This window comes from Rhineura floridana, chromosome 8, assembly GCF_030035675.1.
Source record: "Rhineura floridana isolate rRhiFlo1 chromosome 8, rRhiFlo1.hap2, whole genome shotgun sequence".
Taxonomy (NCBI): Eukaryota; Metazoa; Chordata; class Lepidosauria; order Squamata; family Rhineuridae; genus Rhineura; species Rhineura floridana.
In genome coordinates, this window is record NC_084487.1 from 34,643,009 (window position 1) to 34,670,236 (window position 27,228).

The 27,228-nt window shown below is 41.7% G+C and overlaps 1 protein-coding gene across 1 annotated transcript in view; it reads right to left on the minus strand.

Moving 5' to 3' along the window:
- GNPTAB (N-acetylglucosamine-1-phosphate transferase subunits alpha and beta) overlaps positions 1 to 27,228 on the minus strand; it is a 67,387-nt gene that overhangs the window by 6,989 nt on the left and 33,170 nt on the right. The window contains exons 8-16 of the mRNA XM_061638857.1: positions 23,381 to 23,542; positions 19,544 to 19,723; positions 17,730 to 17,900; positions 15,447 to 15,570; positions 14,447 to 14,650; positions 11,730 to 12,874; positions 10,630 to 10,829; positions 5,514 to 5,733; positions 598 to 711 (exon numbers count right to left, since the gene is read on the minus strand). Of these exons, the coding sequence (XP_061494841.1) occupies positions 598 to 711; positions 5,514 to 5,733; positions 10,630 to 10,829; positions 11,730 to 12,874; positions 14,447 to 14,650; positions 15,447 to 15,570; positions 17,730 to 17,900; positions 19,544 to 19,723; positions 23,381 to 23,542 (2,520 nt within the window). The remainder of the gene's footprint in view (positions 1 to 597; positions 712 to 5,513; positions 5,734 to 10,629; positions 10,830 to 11,729; positions 12,875 to 14,446; positions 14,651 to 15,446; positions 15,571 to 17,729; positions 17,901 to 19,543; positions 19,724 to 23,380; positions 23,543 to 27,228) is intronic.

The following is a 27,228-nucleotide window of genomic DNA, read 5'->3' on the forward strand; positions in this document are numbered from 1 at the left end:
TATAGGTTCAGTCTTGTTCCTAGAAACTCAACAACTGAAACAGTTCAAAACTAAATTCAGTCACGATACTAGAAACTTAAGATATTGTGATGACGTTTTAGTAAACTTTTCTTTAAAAATAATTTCAAAAAGAATTTATCAAGGACATTAAGACACCAAAGGAGGATACTTAAAACCTATCTGAATTGGGTTTATCTAATAAGAACAGCCCACACTGTATCATAACTTCATGTAGTCTTCATGTAGCTAAAATAAATGCATAATCTTCCTGCTACTGGACCAAGTGCTTTTGAAATTTACAGGACATTCAACAACAGTTTTTGGTACACTATTGGGATATGGGAGGAAGTTTGCTCTTCAATAAAAATAAATAAATAAATATCACTGGGCATGCTGTAGGCATGTCTAAAGTAGGGAGATTTGTTCATAAATGAAATTAATGAGGGAAGACATCTAAGAGCTTACTGAATGCAGGGATTTAAAGTTTACTTTTCTTTGATAATCTGAAGCATAACACGATTTTGAAAGTTATTTTTGAAATCCCAGTCTGTAAAAATTGGAAAGGAAGATGAAAATATGCTTGTAACAGTTTCTTACCAGATTGGGGTCATAATATGCCTCTTGAGTTGGCGGTATGATATTAATCTGAGTGATATTGACTGGAAGGGATTTAGAACAGTTTATTAGCATTTGCTCCAGACCTGTCAAATCCTAGCAAGGAAAAGAAAAGGGAAAGGAAAGTGTTATGTATTTTTTTCTGCATCCATGAGGTTTACCATTTTCAAAAAAATTACATGAACATGGCTTTCTCAGTACATTTGCTTCTATAAGTCTCTTTCTACTTCAGACTGCAAATAGGAACTCATATATTTTAACACTTCCCTCAATCACTTAAAAAGTCCTTCACAAAAACATGAGCTATCAGGGAGAAGGCTAGGGTAGAACCTCCACCCCCCCCCCACACACACATCCAGATGCCTGAGGTTTAGACAAGTTCATGGAAGATATAGCTATCAAAGGGTACTTGTCATGACGGTTATATGCTACCTCCAGGTTTAAGGGCAAAAATGACTGTGAATATAGCTGGTAAAGTGAAAACTATTGTACCCACATCTTGCTTGTGGGCTTCTTGCAGGCCACCATGGGAAAAAGTATTCTGAACTAGATAGGCCTGAGGGCTGATCCAACAGGTCTCTTATGTTTTTATTTGGGTGGAGGAAAGGGGAGAACAGAATGGAATGAACTATTTTGGATGTTGTGAGCTGCTTTGAGCATGGTTCACCATGGAAAAATGGTATGCAAATAAAGGATCATGAATATCCTAGAAGAGGGCATGGTGGCTAGTACAGTGAACTGGAACATTACACACTGTAACATTTTGTTGCAGATGCCACCTGTTTTTTCTAACAGACATAAGTGATTCATCATAACAGAAGCTGCAGTTTGCTTCCAAGGCTGGTGAAAGCCCCTATCTTGACTAATGTCTCAAAGTGGTACTATAATATTAGCACCCCTCACTGGATCGTCACCTTGCAGTGGTGAGTGGGCTTGCATGTTCCAATGAACCCTATGAGCGACGCCGTCAGGAGTCATGTACTCCCAGCAGGATCACCCATGGCGTTAAGGTCAAGGGAGAGGAACCAGACAAAGAACAATCCAAGAAAGTCCTCAACGGCAGAACAGGCGGAGGATAACAATGTGTATGTTACAATAGCTGTGAAGGCGGATGAAGGCTCAGCAGATAAAAGACTTCCAATCGTCGTGGTATCCATGCCATTGGATCAAAGCCTTTTTCTGTCAAGACTGTGTGTTGACTGTCGTGCACTGATCTCCCCACATAAAACAAATTGACGCACAGGCGTCTTCCAACAAAACCAAAAGTCCCATGGCGATCGGCGAATGGCAACGGGGGCAGGACTGTGAAATCCAAAAGCCCCTAGTCATGGACTGCCACATGGGTGGTGGATACAGACTCAGTGGTCCTGGCTCAAGGGCCGAGGCAGTTGAGTAGTTCGGCAGCTGTATCCATGACTGAGCAGTCCTATTCAGGATCCACTCTGCTCACCCCATATGGGGAGGGGGCTAGAAAAGGTGCCCTAAACATAGTCTGCAGCATCTCTCTCCCTGACTGGATCACCGCGTCCAGTGGGGTCACCACTTAGCAGTCGCAAAAGACAAATGAACTTTGGAACATGGAATATATGGACACTGCTGGACACTACAGATAGTGAAAGTCCTGAACGCAGGACTGCCATCATTGCGAGGGAGTTGAGACATTTTAATAATGACATAGCAGCACTCCAAGAAACTCGAAGAGCAAGAGAGGGTCAACTGAAGGAAGAAAAAGGTTACACCTTCTTCTGGAAAGGACTGCCTGAACAAGAACAGCGAATACATGGAGTAGGCTTTGCTATTAAAAATGATCTTGTGAAGCTCTTGTCAGAAGTTCCTACCGGCAGTAATGAACGACTCTCAACTCTCCGATTAAAACTTGCCAAAAACCAGCAGGCAACTATTCTAAGTGCTTATGCACCAACATTAGATGCTGATGAAGACATCAAGGAAAATTTTATACCCAGCTGGATGCCATCTTATCAGAGATACCTAAGGAGGATAAAATTATCCTCCTGGGCAATTTCAATGCAAGAGTTGGGCGTGATTTTGATTTATGGCCAGAAACCATTGGGAAAGAAGGAGTTGGCAATAGCAACCTGAATGGAATTCCACTTCTGACTAAATGTGCAGAGCATAATCTTATTATAAACACACTGTTTCGCCAGAAAGATACATTTAAAACATCATGGAAGCACCCTCGGTTGAAGTACTGGCATCTCCTGGATTACGTAATTGTCCGTGCCATAGATTGTCGTGATGTACTCCTCACCAGGGCCATGACGAGTGCCGATGACTGCTGGACAGATCACCGATTAATTTGATCCACTATGGCCATTAATATTGTTCCTCAACGTAGGCTCCAAGGAAGAAAACCAAGGCGTAAAATGAATATCCATGCCCTTCAAGATCCTATTAAGCGAGCTTGCTTTCAAACAACTCTCAAGAAATATCTACCTACAGAACTCCCTGAAAATGCTGAGGAACACTGGATTAAACTGAAGACTTCCATTATTGCAGCATGTGAACAAACTATTGGATACCAAACTAAGAAACATCAGGCCTGGTTTGATAAGAATGATAGTGAGATTGAACGTATCATTGACAAGAAAAGGAAAGCCTTCCAGATATGGCAAAAAGACATTAACTGTGCTGCTAAGAAAAAAATCTATGCCAGTGCAGAGGCTGAGGTCCAAAGAAGAACTAGAGAACTTAAGAACGCCTGGTGGATAAAGAAAGCTCAAGAAATCCGGCATTTTGCAGATGCTCATGATGCACAGGCCTTTTTTAATGCCACAAAGGCCATCTACAGACCAACAAACTATGGTATAAATCCCTTACATTCAATAGATGGTACCAAACTTCTAAAGGACAAACAGTCTATTGCACTGCGTTGAAAAGAGCATTACCACGACCTCCTTAATCGTAACTCTGTCGTGGCTGATGAGGTCTTCTCGCAAATCCCGCAACAACGAATTAAAGATGAGCTTGCAATATCCCCTAATTTGGATGAAGTTAGTAAAGCCATTAATCAAATGAAAAATAACAAAGCTAGTGGACCTGATGGGATTCCTGCTGAAGTCTTTAAAGAAGATGGGCCTGAACTTACACAACAACTTCATAAACTCATCAAAAAAATCTGGATGAGGGAGGAGATCCTGGAAGACTTTAGGGATGCCATAATTATCACCCTTTTTAAGAAGAGTGATAGAACAGATTGTGGGAACTATTGAGGTATCTATCTTCTTGCAAGGATCCTCGCAAATTGTCTCTTACCGATCTCAGAGGATGTCCTCCCTGAATCCCAAAATGGTTTCTGCCCTTCCAGGGGGACAGTGGACATGACCTTCACTGCATGACAGCTTCAAGAAAAATGCAGGGAGCAAAACCAACCTCTGTATATGGCGTTCATTGATCTGACTAAGGCCTTTGATACTGTAAATCGAACTGCTCTTCTGAAAATTGGATGCCCTGATAAATTTGTGAATATTTTGCAACTCCTCCATGACAACATGACAGCAACAATTTTGGATAACAATGGCTCTCAAAGTGATCCATTCAAAGTGGGATCAGGCGTCAAACAGAGATATACCATTGCTCCGACCTTATTTGCTACTTTCATAGCCATGATTCTACACCTTGTTGAGAGGCAACTTCCCACTGGCGTGGAAATCACATATCGAACAGATGGAAAGCTTTTTAATTTCAGTAGGCTGAAAGAAAAAAGTAAGGTAATTACAACCTCTGTCACACAACTTCAATATGCCGATGATAATGTAGTCTCTGCACATTCAGAGAAAGATCTTCAAACTATCCTAAATGTCTTTGCAGAAGCATATGAAAAGCTTGGCCTCTCGCTTAACATCAAAAAAAACCAAAGTGCTTCATCAGCAAGTGCGAACCAATCCCTCTGTAGCACCATCAATGCAGCTTAATGGTGTGACACTGGAGAATGACGATCACTTTGCTTATCTTGGCAGCCATCTCTCTGTAAAAGCTGACATCGACGCTGAAATGCAGCATCGTCTGAGCTCTGCGACTGCTGCATTCTCCCGAATGAAGGGTAGAGTGTTCGAGGATTGGGATATTTGCAGGGAGACCAAAATGCTTATTTACAAAGCCATTGTACTACTGACCTTACTGTACACCTGTGAAACATGGACCATCTATAAATGCCACTCCCAGCTTCTTGAAAGATTCCACCAACACCGCCTCCAGAAAATTCTGCAAATTACTTAGGAAGATAGGCGGACTAATGTTAGCATATTGGAAGAAGCAAAGACCACCACTGTGGAAACAATGATCCTCCAACAACAACTTCGCTGGACCGGCCATGTTGTTCAAATGCCTGATCACCGTCTTCCAAAGCAGCTACTTTACTCCCAACTTAAGGATGGAAAATGGAGTATCGGTGGACAGCAAAAGAGGTTTAAAGATGTTCTCAAAGCTAATCTAAAAAAATGTAACATAAGCATCAAGAACTGGGAAGCCTTGGCCCATAAGCATCCCAACTGGAGGTCGGCCATTATCAAAGGTGCTAGGGACTTTGAAAAAGCATGAGTACAGGGTGAAAGGGGCAAACGAGCTAAGCGGAAGGCACATCAAGCAAATCCTCATCGTGACCATCTTCCATCTAGAAACCTATGTCCTCACTGTGGGAGGCTGTGTGGATCCAGAATTGGCCTCCACAGTCATTTACAGACCACTGTTAAAGACCTTACCCTGGAAGACAATCTGACTCAGCCACAAGTGATCGCCAATGAATGAATGAATATTAGCACTAATAAGAACATTGCAAGTTCCCTTCACAGTCTACAACCTTTAATATGAACTTTTCATTAACTTTCTCCCCTCTTTCTGTGATGATTATACACAGTTTTGTAGGGATATTAAAAAAATACCTGCAAGCTTAAAGGAAGTTCATGAATTCTTGTGGCCAATGTACGAATCTCCCGGTCAGACAAAATTCCAGACTGATCTGTATCAACTTCGTCAAAAACCTGGGAGATATTCAGTGGCTGAACTGCACTCATGAGGTAGTAGAAATATGAAAAGGCAAACTGCATATCTTCAGAGTGACGTACTTTGTGAAACGAAGTCTTGTCAAATTCTTCAGGAAACCTGTGCACAAACATTGAGAATCATTTTTTAAAAAACATTATGAACTTCAATAACTTGTCCAAATAGGTCAACCTAAAAGCCAAGACAGATAATCTGAAGTCCTCCTAGCTTTGTAGAACTCCCACTCCCATTAGTCCCAGCTAGTATGGTTAGTGGTTAAGGATGATGGGAATGGTAGTCTAGTAACATCTGAAAGGGCACAGGTTCCCTATCCTTAGCCTAAAGTGTGTCATGACTAACTTAACTCACGGTATATGGTTTGTATGGCATACAAGTTGTATAATGTAACTGGTTGTTTCTGGTGACATCCTTTTGGAAAGTGGTCCTTGTACAAAATAGTTTCCCACATTAGGAAATGCAGAAAGTAGGCCTGTTCAAACATCCTTAAACACTGATTGGATGAGAAGGATTATAACTGCAAGCTATGCTCCTCTGATGCCAATGTACGTGCTGGCTCTGCCTCCCACCCCCCACCCCCCAGCAAACACCTATACAGTGTCAGAGCCTCCCTGGGCTCCTGCTGGAAGGGTGGGATATAAATTAAATAAATAAATAAATAAAGCAGCCTACATACATAAGTCTCCTGCATGGGTGGTGGAACTCCGGCCAATAAAGATTCCCACTCCCACTGAGGAGCATTACAAGGGTCTATCTACACATATATAGGTCCCCATTCACACATCTGGAGGCAGTAAAAGGCTGGATGTCAGCCAATAAACTAACACTGAATGCAGACAAGATGCTCTCATGTATGGGAATTATTGGGACAGCCTGTTCTAGCCGGGGTTGCACTCTCCTTCAAGGATCAGGTTTATAGCCTGAAAGTGCTTCTGAAGCCATCTCTGTCACTAGAAGCCCAAGTGGTTTCAGTGGTTAGGAGTGCCTATTCCCAGCTTGTATACCCTGGGGCATGTATGTGGCCGCTATAACCATTATGCAAGGCTGCCTTACTGCTTTTATATGTATAAGTGCCTTTAGGAGGTTAAGATTTAATAGTTAAGCTCATAATGCTGTCTTCTGTAGCTTTGGGCACCTGCCAGAGACCTAGCTTGTTAGAGATTAGGTCACAGAACAGTCAATGTCCCTCAGCTGTGTCTTATCTGTGAGAGGCTAGTGGGCTGAGAGATGGTCTTTTGATGCAGCCTCGACACCTCTTTGAAGCTCAGCTAGATAGCCACTAACGATCTGCACGTGCTGAGAAACGGAGCACATGGGATAGGGGGCTGGTGGGGAGGGAAAGGACTGTTTGATGTACCTTCAAGGACAGTAGCTTTGGCACTGGTCCAGATAGCTCTAATGAGCCACATGTGCCAAGGATGGGCTGCACGTGCTGATTACAGTAGGGCACGTGCCATAGGAAGGGTGGCATAGACAGGTCAACATGTCCTGCTTACACCAGTACAGTGTTCTTGCATGCAGATAGGAAGATCCATCAAGTGCCGTGACACACCGGATCACGGGACAGGGATACTTCAAAGAAAGTAAGATAGTAGCAGCTTTGATGCTCAGTTGGACATAGCTTGATTAATGATGTACTTCTGTCAAGATGTCATGATTTGATTAATGCTGTATGCCCTCATCATGTATGCTTTGCCAAGCTTTTTTCTATAAAAGGTGCCGGTGCCGTTAGCTCAGGGTTCAGACCTTAACGCCTCTCTGCGAGAGACCTTGGGCCTGTTCCACTGGGTAGGCATGCCTGTCATGACCCAATTCAGCGCTCAGACTGCAAGTGTCCACGCAGGGACCTCGCGGCCTGTTCCATTTATTGGGTATGCCTATGTGCTTGTTAAATTACTCAATAAAGTCTCCCTGTAAGTAAACTCTTGGATCTGTCTCATTGACTCCTTGGAATTGAACTTAAAACTTAAGCAAGCCCACAGCTGGGGCTAAGACACAGCTCCAACTGTTTTGCCAACTATGGCAAACAGGGATTGGCTGGCTACAGTTATCCACCTCTGGTAACTTCCAGATTGGACTACTGTAATACACTTTATGTGGGGCTTGAAAACGATTCAGACATTGCAACTGGTACAAAATGCAGTGACCAGAGTGTTAGTGGGCGCAGCTGGTTGTTCACATGTAACACCTAGTCTTAAACGATTGCACTGGTCTCCAACTGTCTTCCATGCTCAATGTAAGGTGCTTATAGCAACACTTAAAGCTCTAAATGACTTGGCCCCCAAAATCTGAAAGAATACCATCTCCCATACCAACCTGCTCATGTTTTAAGACCTCTTGGGGATGTTCTCCCAAGGATCCCTGCACCTAATTTACCTTCTTATGTTCTAATGAGGCCCATGGTGTGGGGTTCCTTGGGAGAGCTTTCTCTGTGGCAACACCACGCCTATGGAATGACCTCACTGCAGAGGTTTCTCACTACCACTGTTTCTTTTTCACTGGCAGGTGAAAATGCACCTCTTTGCCCAGGACTTTGGGGAGGGATGAGGTGCATTAAGTATTGAAAATGTATTTTCACCTTCAGCTTTGTGAATTGTGATTTGATGATGAACTACACTGATGTTGTAGTATTTTGTTTTAGCTTTTATTGTTATTTTTGTTTTAATATGTATGCATTCTCTGCCCACAGACCTTTGGGTGAACGGTGGGTTATACCTGTTCTTATTAAATAAAGAGGCTTTGTTTCACACAGCAGTTGACAGGGAACATGGACAGTGAGTGCATTGGTGTTGGTCAACATGGTTTAAGGGTGGAATCACATTCCTCCCCCCCCTCCCCGGCCATCTGCTTATTGAGTATGTGAAGACATTTGTCTGAACAGTTCTACTAACTCAACTGAGCCAGAGACTGAAACTTTCCTAGTTTATTTGTTGTTATGGGCCTTCAAGTCGGTTACGACTTATGGTGACCCTATGAATCAGCAACCTCCAATAGCATCTGTCGTGAACCACCCTGTTCAGGTCTTGTAAGTTCAGGTCTGTGGCTTCCTTTATGGAATCAATCCATCTCTTGCTTGGCCTTCCTCTTTTTCTACTCCCTTCTGTTTTGCCCAGCATTATTGTCTTTTCTAGAGAAACTGACTGCCTTCTTTAAATGTACTTGCCAAACAGTCTGGAGGATACTGTTTATTCTTCAAGCAGATGTACACCCCAGCATCTAACCAAGCTTCCACTAGCCAAGATTCTACCTACTCAGAAGCCAATTCCCTTCGTGATGTACAATGGACATCTTGTAAAGCTTCAGTGTCAAAATGGGCCTTGCTAGGCATTAGAGAACCCACTCTGAGTGAGGCTTCATGAGCTGGACGTTGGTATGTTGTTGTTGTTGTTATGTGCCTTCAAGTCAATTATGACTTATGTGAACCCTATGACTCAGTGACCTTGTTGAGCCCCAGCTCCCCCAGGTAGACCAGGGAGAGGGGTCGGAGGAGGCTTTTGAGGGCATTGAGGGAGGGGTAGATGCCGACAGCGCACAAGTTCCCACGGACAGCCCTCCTGTCGATGCGGATCCCGCTTCATCTACAAGCGCACCAACAGAGCCGTTGGGAAGCAACCTCTCTCGCGTGCCAACTCTACCCCCCCCCAGGATTCCCCGCCTAGCACTTCAAACGCTTCCCTGCCAACCTGCACCCCGCCCCCTGAGGTCAAGTCAGTACCTAGTGAGCCTGTATTGTCAGATGTACTGCCGGAGGATTGTCCCCCCTCGCCCCGCATGAGAAGCGGGACAGTCAGAAGGTGGTACTTCAGAGGAGTCAGACATTACGAGTGAAGACTTTTCCTATTTAAGGCAGCACCCCCCTGACTAGGGTGCTTAGTCAACTTACTCCACGTGCTGCAGAGTATGCTTAGGTAGCTCAGGTAGAGACTTTAGTGAGTTAGCATAGACAGGTCTATGAAGCACACTACTTTTGATGGTACCGTTACTCTAATAAAGCAAGAATTAATTCAAGCCTCGCCTCCGTCTCGTGACTCCCACTCTGGGCAGGACAGACCTCCAACAGCATCTTGTCATGAACCACCCTTTTCAGATCTTGTGAGTTCAGGTCTGTGGCTTCCTTTATGGAATCAATCCATCTCTTGTTTGGCCTTCCTCTTTTTCTACTCCCTTCTGTTTTTCCCAGCATTATTGTCTGAACATTGGTATAGTTACTCTTTTCTGTGGATTCAAGGAGCAGGGAGAAAGGAATAATAGCAGAGGTGTAGGGGGAGATGCTAAGGAAGAAAGCACTGAACACAGTTCCTCTTGGGGAGCAACAGTTGTCTCTTATTATAACTAATGTCAGCTCATGGTGCTGGATATAAGATACTGGTGCATTGTTTTTATTTGCAATTAAGTACCATTCAGCAGCATTACACCACAACAGGGCAACCTACTGATCTATCTGTGTGTGTGTGTGTGTGTGGGGGGAGAGAATGAATGTAAGATGGATCAACAAAGGGAAAAGAGGATACTTGTGTGTGGTTGCTGGTATGCAGCCTCTGTCCATTTTCCATTGACCCTGAAAAGGTTGTCCACCTCTGTGTGAAATAATAAGACAAAATGGCAGATACGAGGTAAGCCTATTTCTGGGTTGCATCACTTGAGACTGTCAGTGGGGAGCTCACCGGATGGCAATCTCCACAATATCAATATCGCCTCCCTCCCCACAAAAAAAGTCAGGAAAATGGGTTCTAGTCCAGCCTTCTTCCCGATACCTAGATTTCTGTGTTCAGTAACTTGAGTTACGTGTATCTAGAATGGAGGAGTGTTTTATTGTGGGAGCCTCCACCTGCAATCTCAAGTGGTGTAGCACAGAAACAGGTTAGTCTCTTCACTTGCTGTTTATGAGAAGTAGCCCATATTTTTCCTATTGTAGATTACACACTTGTTAAGCATCCAATTCAGTGTTATATCCACATTTCAAATAAAAGTTACTATTGTTTCCAAAGTGAGACTTACAGATCCTGCAATTCTTGCATAACTTTTCTGTCAATCATGTGAGGCATATGAGCAGGGACTTTCCGAGATGTGAATCCAAATTTACTGTTTAAAAGCTTATTTACGTATCTGAGAGAATCAGCAAATGTATCTTTCAGGTGCCTCCCAATCAGCTTACTATCTGTAAAATAAGCCATCTCCCTCCTTAATGCTTCTTCTTCCTGGAAAACAAGAATACACATCATGCTTGCATTAGTCACAAAATTTTAAAGTCACTCATTTAGTCATGAAGTCGTATGTGGGATTTTATGCATGATGGAATGCTTGTACCAACTGTGCAGTGGTGGTTTTAAAAACACTCCAAGATCAAGTCATTAGTTCTTCAAGATTACTGGAAGAATAACACTATGCCTACAGAGAGAATACCATGTGAGATCCATCATTCCTCAACACTGTATTCCTTCAGGCATTTGACTAAAATGGCTTTTTAAAAAGGTGTTTGGCTTAATGATTTAGTTCAATGTGTTAAACGCTGTTCCTTTATATGATTTTCTTATAGTGGTTGTCTGATATAAAAACAGTATGCTTGTTTTATAGTTTTCTTTTAAAAAATGTTCTTTGTACATTGTAGATGTGGTTAAGATGTTTACATTGCAAGCTGCTTTGACTCCAACTGATGGGGGAAAAGTGGGATATAAGCTTTTTTAAATATAGAAAAAAAAACAAGTCACAAACACCAAACATGTGAAATCACTAGGAATACTGACTTCATTCACCAAATCTGCAATGTGGGTGGGGGAAGCTGAGGTTCAGAAAGCATAGCTTGCCTAAAGCTCAGCAAGTGAATTTATACCAGGTGTGGGGAACCCTTTGCCCTTCAGATGTTGTTGACCTACCACTCCATCATCCCTGGCCATTGGCCATGCTTGCTGGGTCTGATGGGAGTTGTTGTTCAGCAACATCTGGAGGGCCAAATATTCCCCACACTTGATTTATGGCCAAGTAAATTTCAACTGATTTTCCAATTCTTAGCTCATTCTCTTAGCTACTATGCTACACCAGCTTTAAACAAGACACTTTTAAAAATCCTCATCTCTTGATACTATTGCAGTCATACTCACATCAAGAAGGTCTTGGAAATATTTATGTTTCTCCCATGGCAAAAAGCCTTGGTAATTCCCAGTATAATACTGCAATTTCCTTCTCGGTAAGCCTTGAGTTCTTGCTACATCTTCATTGGCATGTGCTGGATTGACATCCATCTCTTTTTTCTTTCTTTCTACAGTTTTCCCTTCCTTAATTTCTTTTGACTTCTGAGCTTCTTTCTGGACAAGGACATTTAGGATTTTCTCTGGAGATTCAAGTTTTTCACCAGTATTCTGAATTAAAAGTGTGGATTTAGATTTCACTGTAGAGCTGTGACTTAGTGGGAAATGGCTGTTCACTTTCATTATCACCAAAGTAGTACTTGCTGGTTTTAACTCCAGTGGAAATGTAGCATGCATTTTTTCTTCAATTTCTTTGTAGCTATCCTTGGTATCTCGATCAGGTTTCTGCCAAATTGTGGAGTTATTCCCATTTCTCAAGCCATCACTTACTTCCTTTTCCCTTATCTTCTGGGAATTGCTTACTACAGCCTTTGTTGCTGCTGGTACCATCTGGAAGGATCTCAGGAGAGCAGCCTTAGACAGATTATACCCTTTCTGAGTGATATCGCCAACAGCTAGCTGCAAATCTAGGTTCTGTAGGGCTAGCCTCAAGTCTTCTGGAAGGGCAGACAAGTTAACTAGTTGAATTACTATGTCTCCATCCAGGCTTTCTGTTGTGCCATTTGGGTGGTTTCTAATTCTTGGGAACCGTTCTTCTTCAGGGATATCTTCAAACATCATTTCAGCTTCTGGCACCGAAGTTGTAGCTTTCACATCATCTTCAGGTTTCTGGACCGAAGTTGTATTTATTTTTGGCTCTTCTCTCGTATCAACCTCCAGAGTTATCTGCATCTTAAACTCTTCATCATCTTTACTTTGAAATGTAAGATTAAAATGGACCACAGTTGCATTCATTCCACTGTGCATTATCAGGTGGATTGTTTGCCATTTGTTGGCAATGGAAGCATGGCGGATTATAGGGTTATCACCATATGAACCTTCAAGTCCTTTCTTGGCTATTTCAGCAAAGTTGAAATAAGGTAAATATTCGCCTTTTGGAATGACATAATGAGTCCGATTCTTTTGAAGAGTCACCTTGTACAGCTCATCAAAATGATCTGGAAAAACAGAGATTTACTTATTTACGTATTTATATACCACTTTTCAAGAAAAAAATCTTAAAGTGGTTTACAAGTTACATCAAACATATGCTAAAATACAATGTAAAACTATATAAAACATCACATAATCTCAGGAGAATTATCTACAGTTTCATCCTGCCCTTCCTCCAAGGTGCCCTGGGCAATGCTAATGATTGTTATTTTATTGGCCACATTTTTGCACGAAAGTGTCTCAAATCAACTAACAATAAAAACAGAAACAACTTTTAAATCAGATACATACATGGCAATAAACAAGAACTAAAAGATTCATCCAAAAATATATTTAAAAGGAACAAGTTCTATCCACCCCACTTAATGGAAGAGCAAAAAAAAGCCACTGGCATAGTTAACTACCCTCCCATTTAAAAACTGAAGGCCTAGGTAAATAACAATGTTTTTGCCTAGTATCTAAAGCAGGGCTGTGGAGTCGGAATCGGGAGCAGTTATGGGTGGAGTCTGAGTCAGTAGAAATGTACCGACTCCGACTCCTTCATAAATGGCAAATGTATATTAACTAGTAATAACAAATTTACTGTAGTAAAATGGTAGCACAAGGCATTTCATCACCACCATGTGAATCCAGAGCTTGGAAAAGTTACTTTTTTAAACTACAACTCCCATCAGCCCCAGGGATTGGGCTCGTGGGAGTTGTAGTTCAAAAAAGTAACTTTTCCAAGCTCTGGATTCACGTGGTGGTGATGAAATGCCTTGTGCTACCATTTTACTACAGTAAATTTGTTATTACTAGTTAATATACATTTGCCATTTATGAAGGAGTCGGACAGTAGAAAAATAGAGGAGTCGGAGGCTGAGCCGGAGTTGAAGGTCTGGCGTACCAACTCCACAGCCCTGATCTTAAGACAGACAATTGTGGTGGCAGGTGTGTTTCCTTGGGGAAAGCATTCCACAAATGGGGATCTGCCACTGAAAAGAGCCATTCTTGTGCTGTCACCCTCTGCACCTCTCTCCCTTAATCTTCTGTTCTCCAGGCTATGCATACTCAACTCTTTTGATCATTCCTCATACAAATAAATGATAGCAGAAAAGCCTTGTCTTTGCTTACCGAGTCACATTTCCTTGCCTTATTGTTCAACATGCTAAGATTGTGGCCCTCTCCTATATGTCCAACCTCAAACAAAATACGGAAAAACGAAAATAAATGCTAAAAACATCAAAAGCCTAAGTGTGTCTTCCAAGCATTGTGTCTGCCTTGGTCAGGTACCTTCCGTCAGTAACTCTTTGCAAACAGTGCAGTCCTAAACATTGCTGGGGATAAGTAGGAAGGACTATAAGTCATCTATACATACTAATACCGGGATCCTCTCCCCCACCCCTTTCCCGGACTAACTTGTATACGAAGTTAAGAACATCACGGGGCACTTTATCAAGCAAATGCAGTCAAGATACAGTTGAATTCAACAATGCCATTTCATCAATCTAGACTGAATGAATGCATCAGATACACCTTGGACAGTACTGAAGAATTCTAGCCAAAAGACTGTGGAGACTTCATTTGTTTTAATATACCTTGTCCACAGTCGCCAGCATCAAATCCACAAGGAAGGACATTGCATGCTTGGTCGCAAAATTTATCAGCCAACCATGAATTTGCACAGCCTTGGTTGCAGTAAGAAACTCCACTTATTCCTGCACCAAACTGCCAGGGCGCGACGTTGCCTACACCCACACCAGCTCCACCGCCTGCACCGTAACGGCTACCAACACTATTACCTATAAAAGAAAAAGGGAAATTCATTGTAGTAAACTGCTTACTGCTATTTTTTTTAAAAAAAAAAACCTCAAGTGTAAAAGTTAAAGCAATAGTTGATTAAAAATTTGCTTTCTAAAAAACTGATCCCAGCATAATTTGTAACTCATGATATGCTTCTGTATGTTTTAAATTAAAGGATACTTTATATAGCAAACTGAAACATTCCTAAGGTTATCCAAACATTTTAAATGATTTCATTTGGGGATGGGAAAAGTATGCATCTCTCAAGTCTACTGTTGTGTAGCCAACAACTTCTGCTTTAAAAAAAAAGGATTAGAAGAAAATTCAACTTAGCATAGGAAAAAATCAGGAGCAGAATTAATCACAGCTGAATCTCTCCTGCCAACAGAACCATTAAATCACAACAATCTGCACCCAAATGACAGGAATGCTACATTCACACCAAAAAAGCTGAGCATCCGCTACTCAACTTGCAACAAAATATAACATTTTCCACACATGACAGCACACAGGGGTTTTTTCTACATAGATTACGCTATCCAGGGAAAGTGTCATTATGTCCACTGATCCCTCTTTTTATCTGCTGAACCGTTCCATTTACACACAGTGACCCTCACAATTCTGATGTAGTGCATGAGACAAGAAAGCACTGTGGAACCAAATGGCCCTTTTGAAAGTGAGCTCACATCTGTAGCGACCCAGGAGTTTGCAAGAATGCATCTTAAAGAGACAAAATTCTTCCTATTTGCAAAATAATCGATATATCCCAAACTTTCAGAACTTGTATTTTCTTACCAATGCAATCACCACCATCCCAATCACAAGCAGAATTGTTACAGGCTTTGTCACAGTAACCATCTTTAATCCATGAACCAGGGCATCCTTCAGCACAGTTTGGCACAGGCCATGTCAAGTAAACCTGATGGAGGCAAAAACACTTTGTTCTCACAAAATTATTCATACCTCCTAGAAACATATTTAATCTCACTTCTACACAGCAAACTGATTTGCAATTCCAAAGATTTGGACACTAAAGGTAAATTGGACATTTCTTGTAGACCAGAACTCTGACCGCTGTTTTATTCAAAGTTATTTGACATTCATCCTCAATTGTTACTCAAATTATGCCAGTTATTAGATGAGCGAACACAGCTAGTTTATGCTAAACTAACCTGCTTTACTTTTATCTGACTATCTGCATTTCCAAGGATTTTAGCCTGCTACATTAAAAAAAAAATCGATTCTCCATCCTCTTCCTTTCGTTTTCGGAATGTTTTCAATTTATGGAATATCCCTTCTTTAGTCAAATAAATTCTGCAGCAGTTATTTCTTTTTAGCCATACTGCTTGGGTGACATTAATCTGTGAAGGCACACAAAAGGGAAAGGGACATTAAATCACATTCTTTGATGGACCAACTCTACGACTGACCAAGGTGGGGGTTTTCATGTTCATATCTGGTGATGTCATACAAGCCATTTGGCATGGCCATGCATCAGCAACCTTCAGATGATGAGAGAGATGCATATTAAGGGTGAGAGTCAAAGTAACATTAGCACAAGAGATCTGAGAGTTGATGTCATGCAAGCAATAGTGAAAACAGTGGCAAGCAAGCCTCACTGTCACAGAGTACAAAAATAATAGCAGTTGTGCTGGGGTTGTGCAACATCTTTTGCAAGTGCAGGTTTGCACTGAAACCTGCACAGAAACAACAGGCTCCCATTGCCATCAGTTGATGGACAATGGAAGCGCCCCTTGCTCCAATAGCATAAAGCATGCTGCATTGAAACCACTGCTAAAAGTGAGCTTTTTATCTCTGATTTAGCAGCAGTTTCAATGCAGACTGCTTTGTGCTGATGCGCAGTTGTAGCATGCCTTGCTCCAGCAAATGAGTAATTGGAAGCTCACTTTAAGCTCCAAATTGTTCTTTTGTAGCCACATGGGTACCCTGGGCTCCTTCTAGGAGGAAGGGCAGGATATAAATTTAATAATAATACACAAAGACATCCCTTATGATGTCAGGTGTGGGGCAGGTGGGTGTGGTTTGCAAGGAACAGTTTTGCAGACCAAAGTGGGGCCTCATGCAGGCCAAATTTGGTCCATGGGACAGAGGTCCCCCATCCCATGCTAGTGAAATGGGTCCTGTGTGGGAGTGGGCTGCCAAAACTGGATATCACCTAAGTCTTGAAGCATAAGAAGAAACAGATGTTTTCCAGAACCCAGCCAAGAAGAATAAAAACTGAGCCTTAGGGAAACTTCTTACAATACGTTTTGATCTCTGGCTCCAAAACCCAAGTACAAACCACATGCATATTTCATCACTTATGAAGGGAGTGTACATCATGTATAATTCACAGAATGACCCTTCAAAATACTCTCAAGCAGCAATAAATTAGTGGAGCCCTACTAACAAACAGCTGAATCTTTTGTACTCGGGAAACAAAATCTAGGTAGAGAATAGTAAGTGTTTCTTATTTAACTGGTAACCTTCAGATACTTTTGTGTTTTTACACTATGAGCTTTGTGCTTTAATATATCAGTACAGATAACTTAATTGAAGATGCACTTCCAACCCTCCTCCATAATCTAAAGTGCTGCTTTAAATATTCTGGCTCCTAGGGGTCAGTTACTACTGAAATACCACAGACTGGTTGCATTTGCACAATCAAATCCTAGCTTAATAAGACACAACATGCATGAGCCACTTTGCTCCACTGTGTGAGCAAAGAAACACACCAGGAAGCAGCAGCTGACCATTGTTGCCCATTACAAGCAAACCAGGTACTTTAGTTAATGGCTTCTAAATGTAACTGAAAGCTATGGTTAACTGTGGCTTTCTACTTTATTTATAGGGAGCAGCAAAGGGGCTGCTTGAGGTGCACACAGCTTGTGCATATCTTAGCTTATTAAGCCAGGATGTGATTGTGCAAACTTCACCACTGACAGGCTTTGTTCTCATATTAGCCACTTCCATTATGGTCAAGTTAAGTGAAAAAGAAATCTAACTAGACATCTCTTAAATTACAAAGGTGTTTAATCTCTCAAATTCTGTGCATCAAGTTATTTTGTGGTAGCTTACCTTTTGACCTTTGGAGTGACTAAAGAAATCATCAGGCCATACATCCTTTCCAAACATCACATCATCATTTAAATAAATGAACTTCTGGGACAGACCTGCAATGCGATGAATGTGGCTTTCAATGGCAGGGGAACTAAAGGTGGGCAGGTGACTGAAATTCTGAAATATATCCTAGAATATTAAAGAAAACATTACTGGAAAAATATCTCATGAGAATTTCAAAACACTTTCCAAGTGTCACTTGGAGGCAACATTTTAATTTGCCATTTCATGGGTACTTTGCAACTATAGCCGAGAAAGGTTTGTATGAATATGCCTAAAAGAATCTCTCTCTCTCACACACACACAAGATATGCAGACAACAATTTTAAATGTGCAGTTTAGGACAACAGTTCTTAAATGAGAGAGAGTCAAGCTGTCCTAACAAAATGCAAGATGTTTTCATTGATTCTTCCAGGATATGTATAGCCCATGTTACTGGCTCATAACTAAATTATCCTCTAAAACATGGGGGAGGACCCCCAAGCAAACCACCAGTATACACCCTCTTTGCTCCAAGCATGAAATTCACTTTCAATTTGTAGATTCATGTTAATCACAGTTTGAAGCAAGTTTCCAATTCTGATGTAGAAGATGAGAGCCAACTATAGTTTGCCAATATGAACATGGCAACTATGATGAACATTAAACTGCTACCTGAAAGTGAAGTCAGGAGAGAGCTCATTTGTGATCCTCCAGGCCATTGTTTCATGTGAACATCATTTGAATTCTTGGACTAAGTGCAGGAGGCTAATCTAGGTCCCTGCCAATCTATACTACACAGGCAGCTGTATATTACAGATACTCTTATGTGTGCACACACATACACTAACTATATTATTTAACTATTCTGGAGGCCAATAGGTCTGCATTTATTTTTCACAAGTTCTCTTTTCCTTGAGAATCCTTTCTCTAAAAATGATATAGAAAGCCCGCTAGGGGCCCTCATGACGATGTGATCTACCCCACAGGAGTGTTGTTTTTCTCAGTACTCAAATTATGGGGGGGGGGAATGTAGGGAGTTATTAATTCCACAAGTCCCACTGACTGACCCTCAATTTTAGCCAAGTCATGCCTTGTGTTGCCTTCTGAAAACAGTAGCTAAGGGGGGCAGGGCCCGTCCCCCACAGGATTTCCAGCCAATTCCAAACACATTTATCAAAAACAAAAAATATATTTGCTCCACGCCATTTGTTGTCCATGTATGGGCATCAAACCAAAATGTAAGTGGCTGAGAGGAGTTCTAATGCTTTTGCATTTAGTTAACTATAGCTTGTCGTGTTATCCAGACTGACAAACTGTGGTTTTAAACAACTATGGTTAGTTTTAAACAGGTGTGGCTAAACTTTTTTGGCCTGAGGATCACAATGACAGCCATACCTCAAAGGGCCACATGTTAGGGGTGGGTGTGGCCAATGTATACCTACACATACACACGCATACACCTACCACAGATATAGCCCACACAGACACAGGCATATGGAATGTTCACATGCACACACCCTTTCTTCACAGTGGTGATGGGGGAATGCTGTCATTTGCTCTTCATAGATTTTCTGTGAATATTCCCTCCCCTCCCGGCATCAAGAGCAAACAATTTTGGAAGGTATCATCCTTCTAATCACACCACTATTGGGGGGGGGGAACGATCCATGAAGTTTCTCTCCTGATCACCACATCACAATATACTGACGGGAACAAAGGTGCCTTCTGTAAGCACCTATTTTTGACAGCTCTTGAGTGATGGTGGAATGAACATTTCAGAAACTATTTACCTGGTGAGTTACTATAGTTATCCGAGGGTTATCCAAATTAAGCCAGGAAGGAATTTGCCCATTGGTGACTATGAAGATGTGCCGTACCCATGGTGCATGCCTCTCTATTGATCGCAGTGAATATCGCAGCTCTTCATTATCTTCAAAACGACTGGGCGAAATATCTTCATCCTGTTTAGACTATTAAAGACAGTGACATATACTATACCTGGCAAAACAAGGAGAGCAAAATTCGCATCTAAAAACTACCATTATTCATTTAAAACACCAAAGATTGTGTCACATGAAGTTTATGCTACACAGAGATAATTTTGGGATAGGAAAGAAAAATGTGTACAGGCTTGTCAACTGAAGTGTTGTGAAGTGTGGTAGCAGTATAAAATTGCAAGGTAATTTTTGTCAAGTCGAGAAAAGAGCTAGCAGACTTGGTGTAAAGCTCATCACAGATGGTACAAGATACTGTCTCATATTATAACTTTGCTTTGCTTTATTAAAAATTGCAGGGCCATTGGCCAACACAAGTGCATAAAACAGGTACAGTAAAATTTATCTAGATTTAAAACAAAATGTTAAAACAGACAACGAGTTTCCCTAACTGTTACAGGAATACAACCCATCTAATTCATTTGACTTATTGTAATTAGCTTGAAGTTTTCGCACAGCAATTGCGAACAAGGATACATTGTAGGTCACCACCAAATTGGAGTCAGACAATAGGAAGATTATTTTGTCCTCTACTGAATTAAGCAGGTAGGTATCTATCCATTTCCAAAGGAATCTGGATCTAGGGTTTTTATAGATTGGGCAGTAAAGCATTACGTGAGGGAGGTCCTCCGCCATATTAGAACCACAAATACAGAACCTTTGATCCTTAGGGATTCCAGAGATCCGGCCCTCTCTATCGGCGTTAGGGAGAGAGAAAAAACGTAGAGCTGTGAAAGCCTGTCTAAGTGTGAGAGGGAGGGGATGTGTGAGGTATAAGGAACATTGGTAGTCAAACTTAAACCTCCAAAACCAAGGGGCTACCTTAGAATTGATTAAAGCTAGTCTGTCTAAATTCATAGAGTGGAGAAAGACAACCTCACGGAGCCAGTTGTTATTTGGAATTAAAGTAAATTCCTGTGGTGAGAGATGGTATCTATGTATCAGATCATCTAATTTACAACCCCATAAATTAAAGGCGAAGGGGTGATCGAGACAGAGTTTTAGGATTTCCTTACCTTGGAGTGCATAGGTAGATCTCAAGAATTTCATGAGAGTAAGATGGAAATGTGCACACAGCAGAGGGAGGCCTGTCTCTGCACGTAGCATTGCTGCTGATGTACCCAGAGGAAGGGACAATAAGCGCCTAAGAAAGTTGTCTTGGATAGACTCTAGGAAGGTTATATTCCTATTGTCCCATCCCCAAACTGAGACTCCGTACATTATCTGTGGGACCACCTTAGCTTTAAAGATTTTAAAGGCTGGGTGGATCTGATTACCGCCTGTAGTCCGATAAAATTTTAGAATAGCACCCACTGTTTTTGCCGCTAATGATTTAATATATTGGAGATGGCATTTCCACGAGAGAGTATCCGAGAAGTATACTCCCAGATATTTATACTCTCGAGACTGCTCTATCTGATGATCTGCCATATGCCAACGGTGGCCTTCGAATCTCTTCCCAAAGACTAAGACTTTCGTTTTATTGTAATTTATTTTTAGCTTTTCCCCAATACAAAAGGACTGTAGGCTTCTCAGCAGCTTTCTTAGTCCAATGGGAACTAAGGAAAGAAGGACCATATCGTCGGCGTACAACAACACCGACACTTTCCTTTGCCCAATGGAAGGTGGAAAATATTGAGGGCCAGATAGAGCGGGGATGATGTTATTTAAGAACAGATTGAAAAGCAAAGGAGCTAAAAGACAACCTTGCTTAACACCCCTCTCTACCGCTATCGGTTCAGACAGAGCTCCAGATTGGTTTGTTCTAACTAAGGCATAGGTGTTATTATATAAAGCTCTAATAAGGAATAAAAGACGAGAGTCAATATTCAAGTTGAACAATTTGAGCCATAGAGCGTTCCTGTCTAACGAGTCAAAAGCTGCGGCCAAGTCAACGAAAGCAGCATACAGATGTTTTGTGGGACCGGCGATGCTTTGTTTTGCCAAGAAATTGAGAGTTAGGCAGTGGTCAATTGGGGAAGAACCTTTTCGAAAGCCGACTTGTTCAGGGTGGATAAAATTTGTGCACATGTCTCCATCTGTGTGTATGCATGCATTGAGACACTGTGACTATATTCAGACATCATACTAAACTGCTTTAGCAAGACATGAACAAGCACAGCCACAGCTTTCCATGTCGTCTGCACTCAAAACGGTGGTTAACATTAATTATTAGTTCAAACTTCAGAAGCCAAAGTGTGAAACAGGCTGGTTTTAAGCCAATTCAACTACAGTTTGTTGGACTAGATGACATAATAAACTGGCTATCCAAAAATGGAAGCAAAAACTCTTCCTGGCCATTTGGGAAAAGAGGGGAGGGAAGAAATGTGCGAGCCCAAGGGCAAGCCAGACCATAGTTTAGTGTGACTTTCAAATGCAGCCTGTGCCAGTGGAATCCATTTTCTGAGGCATGTGGCAGAGATAGCCAACATAGAGTCCTCCAGATGTTGTTGGACCCCAACAACTATCAGACCCAGTCAACATACACAACAGTCAGAGATGGTGGGAATTATGGTTAAACCACACCTAGAGGGCATTTGTTGACTACCCCTATTATGGAATCTGTCAAGAAGTCCTGATTTCTAAAATGGCTTTGAGGCAAGGAATTCTGGGGGAAGACATCTCGTCTGAGATGGAGCCTCTGAGAGGCATGACTTTGCAGTTTTCACAGCTGAAGCTAGTTAATTAGGCCCAAGCAAGAACACCTGCTTATCAGTGGAGACTGGTATTCAAGGCCACCTGGCCTGGGAAGGTTGGGGAGTACATGACTGCTGGGCGCAAAAACTCCAGAAATATTTCATCATCTGAAAGCCCCAATTGGCTAATTAATTCCTGGCTGTTGCTGGGCATTTTCCCATAAGAATAGGACTCAGACTTTAGGTCTTTGTTCCCCACTTTACCCTATGGTTGCTGATGCTACCTAGGTGGGGTTCCATCTTCCATCCGCTATCCAGGCTATACATCTCTGGAGAGATGTGAAACCAGGAAGATAGTTTGCTGTCTACTTCTTTGTAAGTATAGACTAGGCTAGACAGTTTTTTTTGTTTTGTGACTGTAACTCTCTGTATTTTACCTAGCCCTTGGGGTGTGGGTTTTAAGGAACCATTTTGCGGCTGCAATTGTGCACTTATATTTTATTTAATAAAGCTACTTCTTACTTACCAGTGTGTGTTCATTGCAGGAGGGGATTTGGCTCTGAATCCAGTACCTTGGTCAGTTAACCACGGACTACCGTATATTTGGATATTTTGCCTAAGGCTCCAAGACAAGGAGTGTAGTCTGGCTCTTGTCTATTGGAATCCTTGACAGGTCCATTTCTGGAAATTGGGTTTCCCCTTGGCCCAGAGTGGGTGACCAGATTAAGGGGTGGTGGCAGTCTACCTACCTTACAGGGTTGTTATTGGTTTACTCAGCCCTAGTAAGGGGAGGCACAGGTTTGTGCCTTGCCAGGATTAATTGCCCTGGGTTTGGGAATTGAGTCCTGGGACTGAACTGGGACCGGTTCGTGACAGAATCAAGTTTTCAAATGGTTGCCAATTCTCTAAATTGCACTATATCATATTTATAACATATTTTCAAATAATCACGCATTTACCACACTTGCATGTCCATACATTAAAGAATGCTTCCTACCTGGCTGATGGCACTGAGGTCCCATAATAAATAAGCAGAATTAAGTGTCAGTTCTTTCCCTTCTATAGTCATGTTTTTCTTAGCTTGGTTGTTCAGCTCTTGAAAATCCTTAGGATTATTCAGTTGCAAAAGAGCTACGCCGGCTTCTGAATAAAGCTGCAACTACAAAGGAGAAACAGTATTTCAATCCTGGCACAAACCTGCAAATGAAATGTTCTTCCTGCATGACTCATTGGTAGCACAACATTCTCACCGTAACAGTTAGAAGAGCTAGGTGTGAGAGTTGACTGGCAGAAAAAAGCAATACAAAACTGTTGTCTAAGTGACGCATAAAAACATCATTAGTAAGTGAAATGAACTTGAGAGACAGGAAGGACAATTCTCAAAGAAAGACCAATAACTGAACATTAGTCCCCAGTCCCAAGTCTTACTTGGGACCAAATTTGCAGCATGGAGGATCCCAGGGAGGCAGCGGATCAATGAACCCGGAAGCTACCTGGCACCAAGTAGGCCAATGGGTGGGATGGATCTTTCACCAGAGCCAATTAGCTGGCTACTTGGCTCTGGAGGAAGTTGGGTGTGCAGACAGACTAGAGGGAGAACTAGCCTCTGTCTGGTCTGCCCGCGGCCTATTTAAAGCAGCCCACCTCACCCACAACAGCCGGTTCAGGAGAAGTCCATGCACAAGAGGAAGGTATCTGCATGCTCAGGGGAACCCCAAGGTTTGCAAAAGTACAAAAGATGGGGGAGGGGACCCTAAGGACTAAGCATGCTCAGTGGGCATATAATTTTGATGGACTGTTAGGGGGAGAGGAACAGAAAGCTGGTATGTGTGTAATGGCGTATCCTGAGCAGAATCGCTCTACGCTGACTCCCAGTAAGTTTCTGGGTCCAATTTAAAGTGCTGGTTTTAACCTTTAAAGCCATCTTCTCCCAGATCTGCCTACTTAAATTTTAAGAACTTTGCCAAAGGCCCTTCTCCAACAGCTGCCAGCAAATGAAATGAGGTTGGTAACCACCAGGGAGAGAGCCTTTTTGGCAGAGGTACCCTAGACATGGAGCAACCTTCACAGGTAAGTTCACCGGCAGCAATCCTTGTGATCATTTCAGCCCCAGGTCACCCAGGCCTTTTAAATAATTGCTACAGGGCCTCTCAGAATTTTTTTCATACTGATTTATTATAGGCTGCTTTAAGAAAACTTTATGTTATGGGGCAGGGGACAAATGCCGTAAACACACACCAACATTATCTAGATTATCTAGGCTCCTGCTGGGAAGAAGGGCAGGATATAAATCAAATAATAAATAAATAAATAGTAAATAATTATTATCACCATCACACCTGTATCCCGCCCTTCCTTCAAGAAACCCTGGGTATTGTATGTAAGTTATCCCATTCTTTTTTCCTAAAACCTCCTGTGAGGCAGGTTAGGCTGACAGACTCTTATTCATCTAGGAGTTTCATAATGAAGATTTCACTGAGGTTTCCCCAGTTCAACACTTGATCCATTTTTACCACACTGGCTCTCTTTAGACAGTTTTCTACCTTCCCCAGGAAAACTCAATACCTGTTCCCCTCTAACACCCTAACACTTTTACTAGAGAAATAAATGAAAACTGGACAAAGAATTAGTTTCAACATCCATATTTACATTTTGAATACAGTCTCTCTTTCTAGGCAGACATAATTTTCCATTCCTCCAAATCATGATCGGGAGGAATGGTAACAAGTCCTGCACTAAAAGTGCTCTTTCCTCTCCACATACATTCTGCTTCATAAATTCCTTGTTTGCTTAAACCATAGTTTGCTATTACATCTGAATCATGACAGTTGGAGTGAGGCTCCAAACAGGATTGCAAGTCACGGTTTCATGTTGATTTGCAATCCTGGTTTAGAAGGCTTCCTCAAGCCACAGTTTGCTTGCTTGCTCAGATGAAATGACAAACTATGCTTTCATCAAACCAGGAATTTATCAAATAAGCCAAGCACAGGAAGGGAAGAAAGAAAGGGAGGGGAAGAAGAAAGAGTGTAAGCACAGGTTTGTTTTGCCGTGAACACCAGGAATGTTATGTCTGAAAGCAGCTAGACTCCTAGAAATTATTTACATTATAATCCAAGGGCAGTGAATTTGGAACTTCTTGTTTGTTTGAAATAAACAAACTTCATGATCCTGTTGCATCTAGTCTCCCTAAATGAGAATAATATTTACAATTAATTTCATTTGAAGATACTATACCATATCTTGAATTGAAGCTTCCAAACAGTTATTTATTTAGCCAATAAAGATGACTTAAAGGACCTAAAAATCCAAGATTAAAAAAGGCTCCAGTACTAATCCATTTGTGGAAGTTTGAATCCTCAGTCAACTGCCAATCCACTGCTAAGGTCATTTGTTACTGGGGAACTGTTTGATCTGCCTGCTATTTTTAATACTTGCCACCAGTTAGTCTAGATATCAGTTTTCATAATGGGCAAGATGGGGAAAAAAGGTTTATACTAGGCACAACATCAAACAGCAAATGTGGCTTACAAAAGGCTAGGGAATATTTTTAATGAAAGAAGGCAAATTTTAGATGCATTTACTAAGACATAAGGTTAACAGGAAAAATAAAAAGCTACACTCATCTCAAGATAAGATCTGAAAGCTTAGCAAGGTGTAGGTTTAGACAACCTTTTAACTTGCTGCTCATTTCAAGCAAGTAAAGTTAACCCCAGGCAAGCTCCAAAGGGACAAAGTGTCCCATGTGGAACACTTGCATTCTGTTACTATGCAGCTGGGCTGCATTGAGATGAATGGAAATAGGGTTCAGATTCCTCCACTTTACCTGCCAAACTTAAAGGTCTGTAGTACTAGTCTTTTATAGCTATAAGATGCAGAATCAGAGCCATGTTCAAAAGTATGCATGTGGTGTGAGGAAAAGAGAGAAATCAAGAGTCACAGCACCAGTGAGTGGAACAAAGAGATGGCCAACTATTCCCTCAAACCAACTTGTGCTACTGGCAATGAATAAATGAGAAACAGCAAAAGATACTGCAGCCTTACATATAAGCATATTAATATATGCACTGCAACTAGTGTTATGCTTAGTTGCTTTTCATATGCACACTTTTTATTTTGCAAAAATATATCACTATCAGAGGCTGTGTCATTCCCTCGGGTGATTGGAGTGGGGAACCAACCCAAATACTTTTTTCATATTTTAAAATTTGAAATATACTAATACCAATAACTTACTTGCATTCTAAAATGTTTGGTCCAGATTAAAATGCCATCCTCCCCTTCCCATCCAACACTTTCCCATAAAATTCCAACCCTCCCTTCAAATGTCTTCTTGCCCTCCTATAGCCCCAACCTCCAGATGACCAAATCACTTATGACATATAATGAAATTAAACGAACACATTAAACCAAACAGCAACAACCAAGAATGGAGGGAATGGAAGAAGGGGGGGAGGAAAGGAAAAAGGGGGGATATTTATCCTTTCCCCCCTCCAATTTTGTTCATGGCTGTCACAGGCTTTCTTTTTTCAGTAGCTGTTCCCCTGCACTGTGTGATCCCAGCCAATTAGGAATCTTGCAGAGTGCAATGAGGTCATGACACCATGTAGTCAATCAGATCTGACGATTGTGGGATTGACAATGAAAGCAAGCCAAGCCCTGACACTGCCCTCACTGTGGATAGCATCAAGGGGAAAGAGGGAATGCCAATCCCAATCAGTGAGGAAATTCCCTGTGTCACTATGCTGTGCTGGTGGCTTCATTCCAAGGCAAGACAGAGAGCATCAGCCTAGATGCCCCAGCAATGGGAACACACTCCTCTCTTCCCTTCCCAATACCCGCTCAATG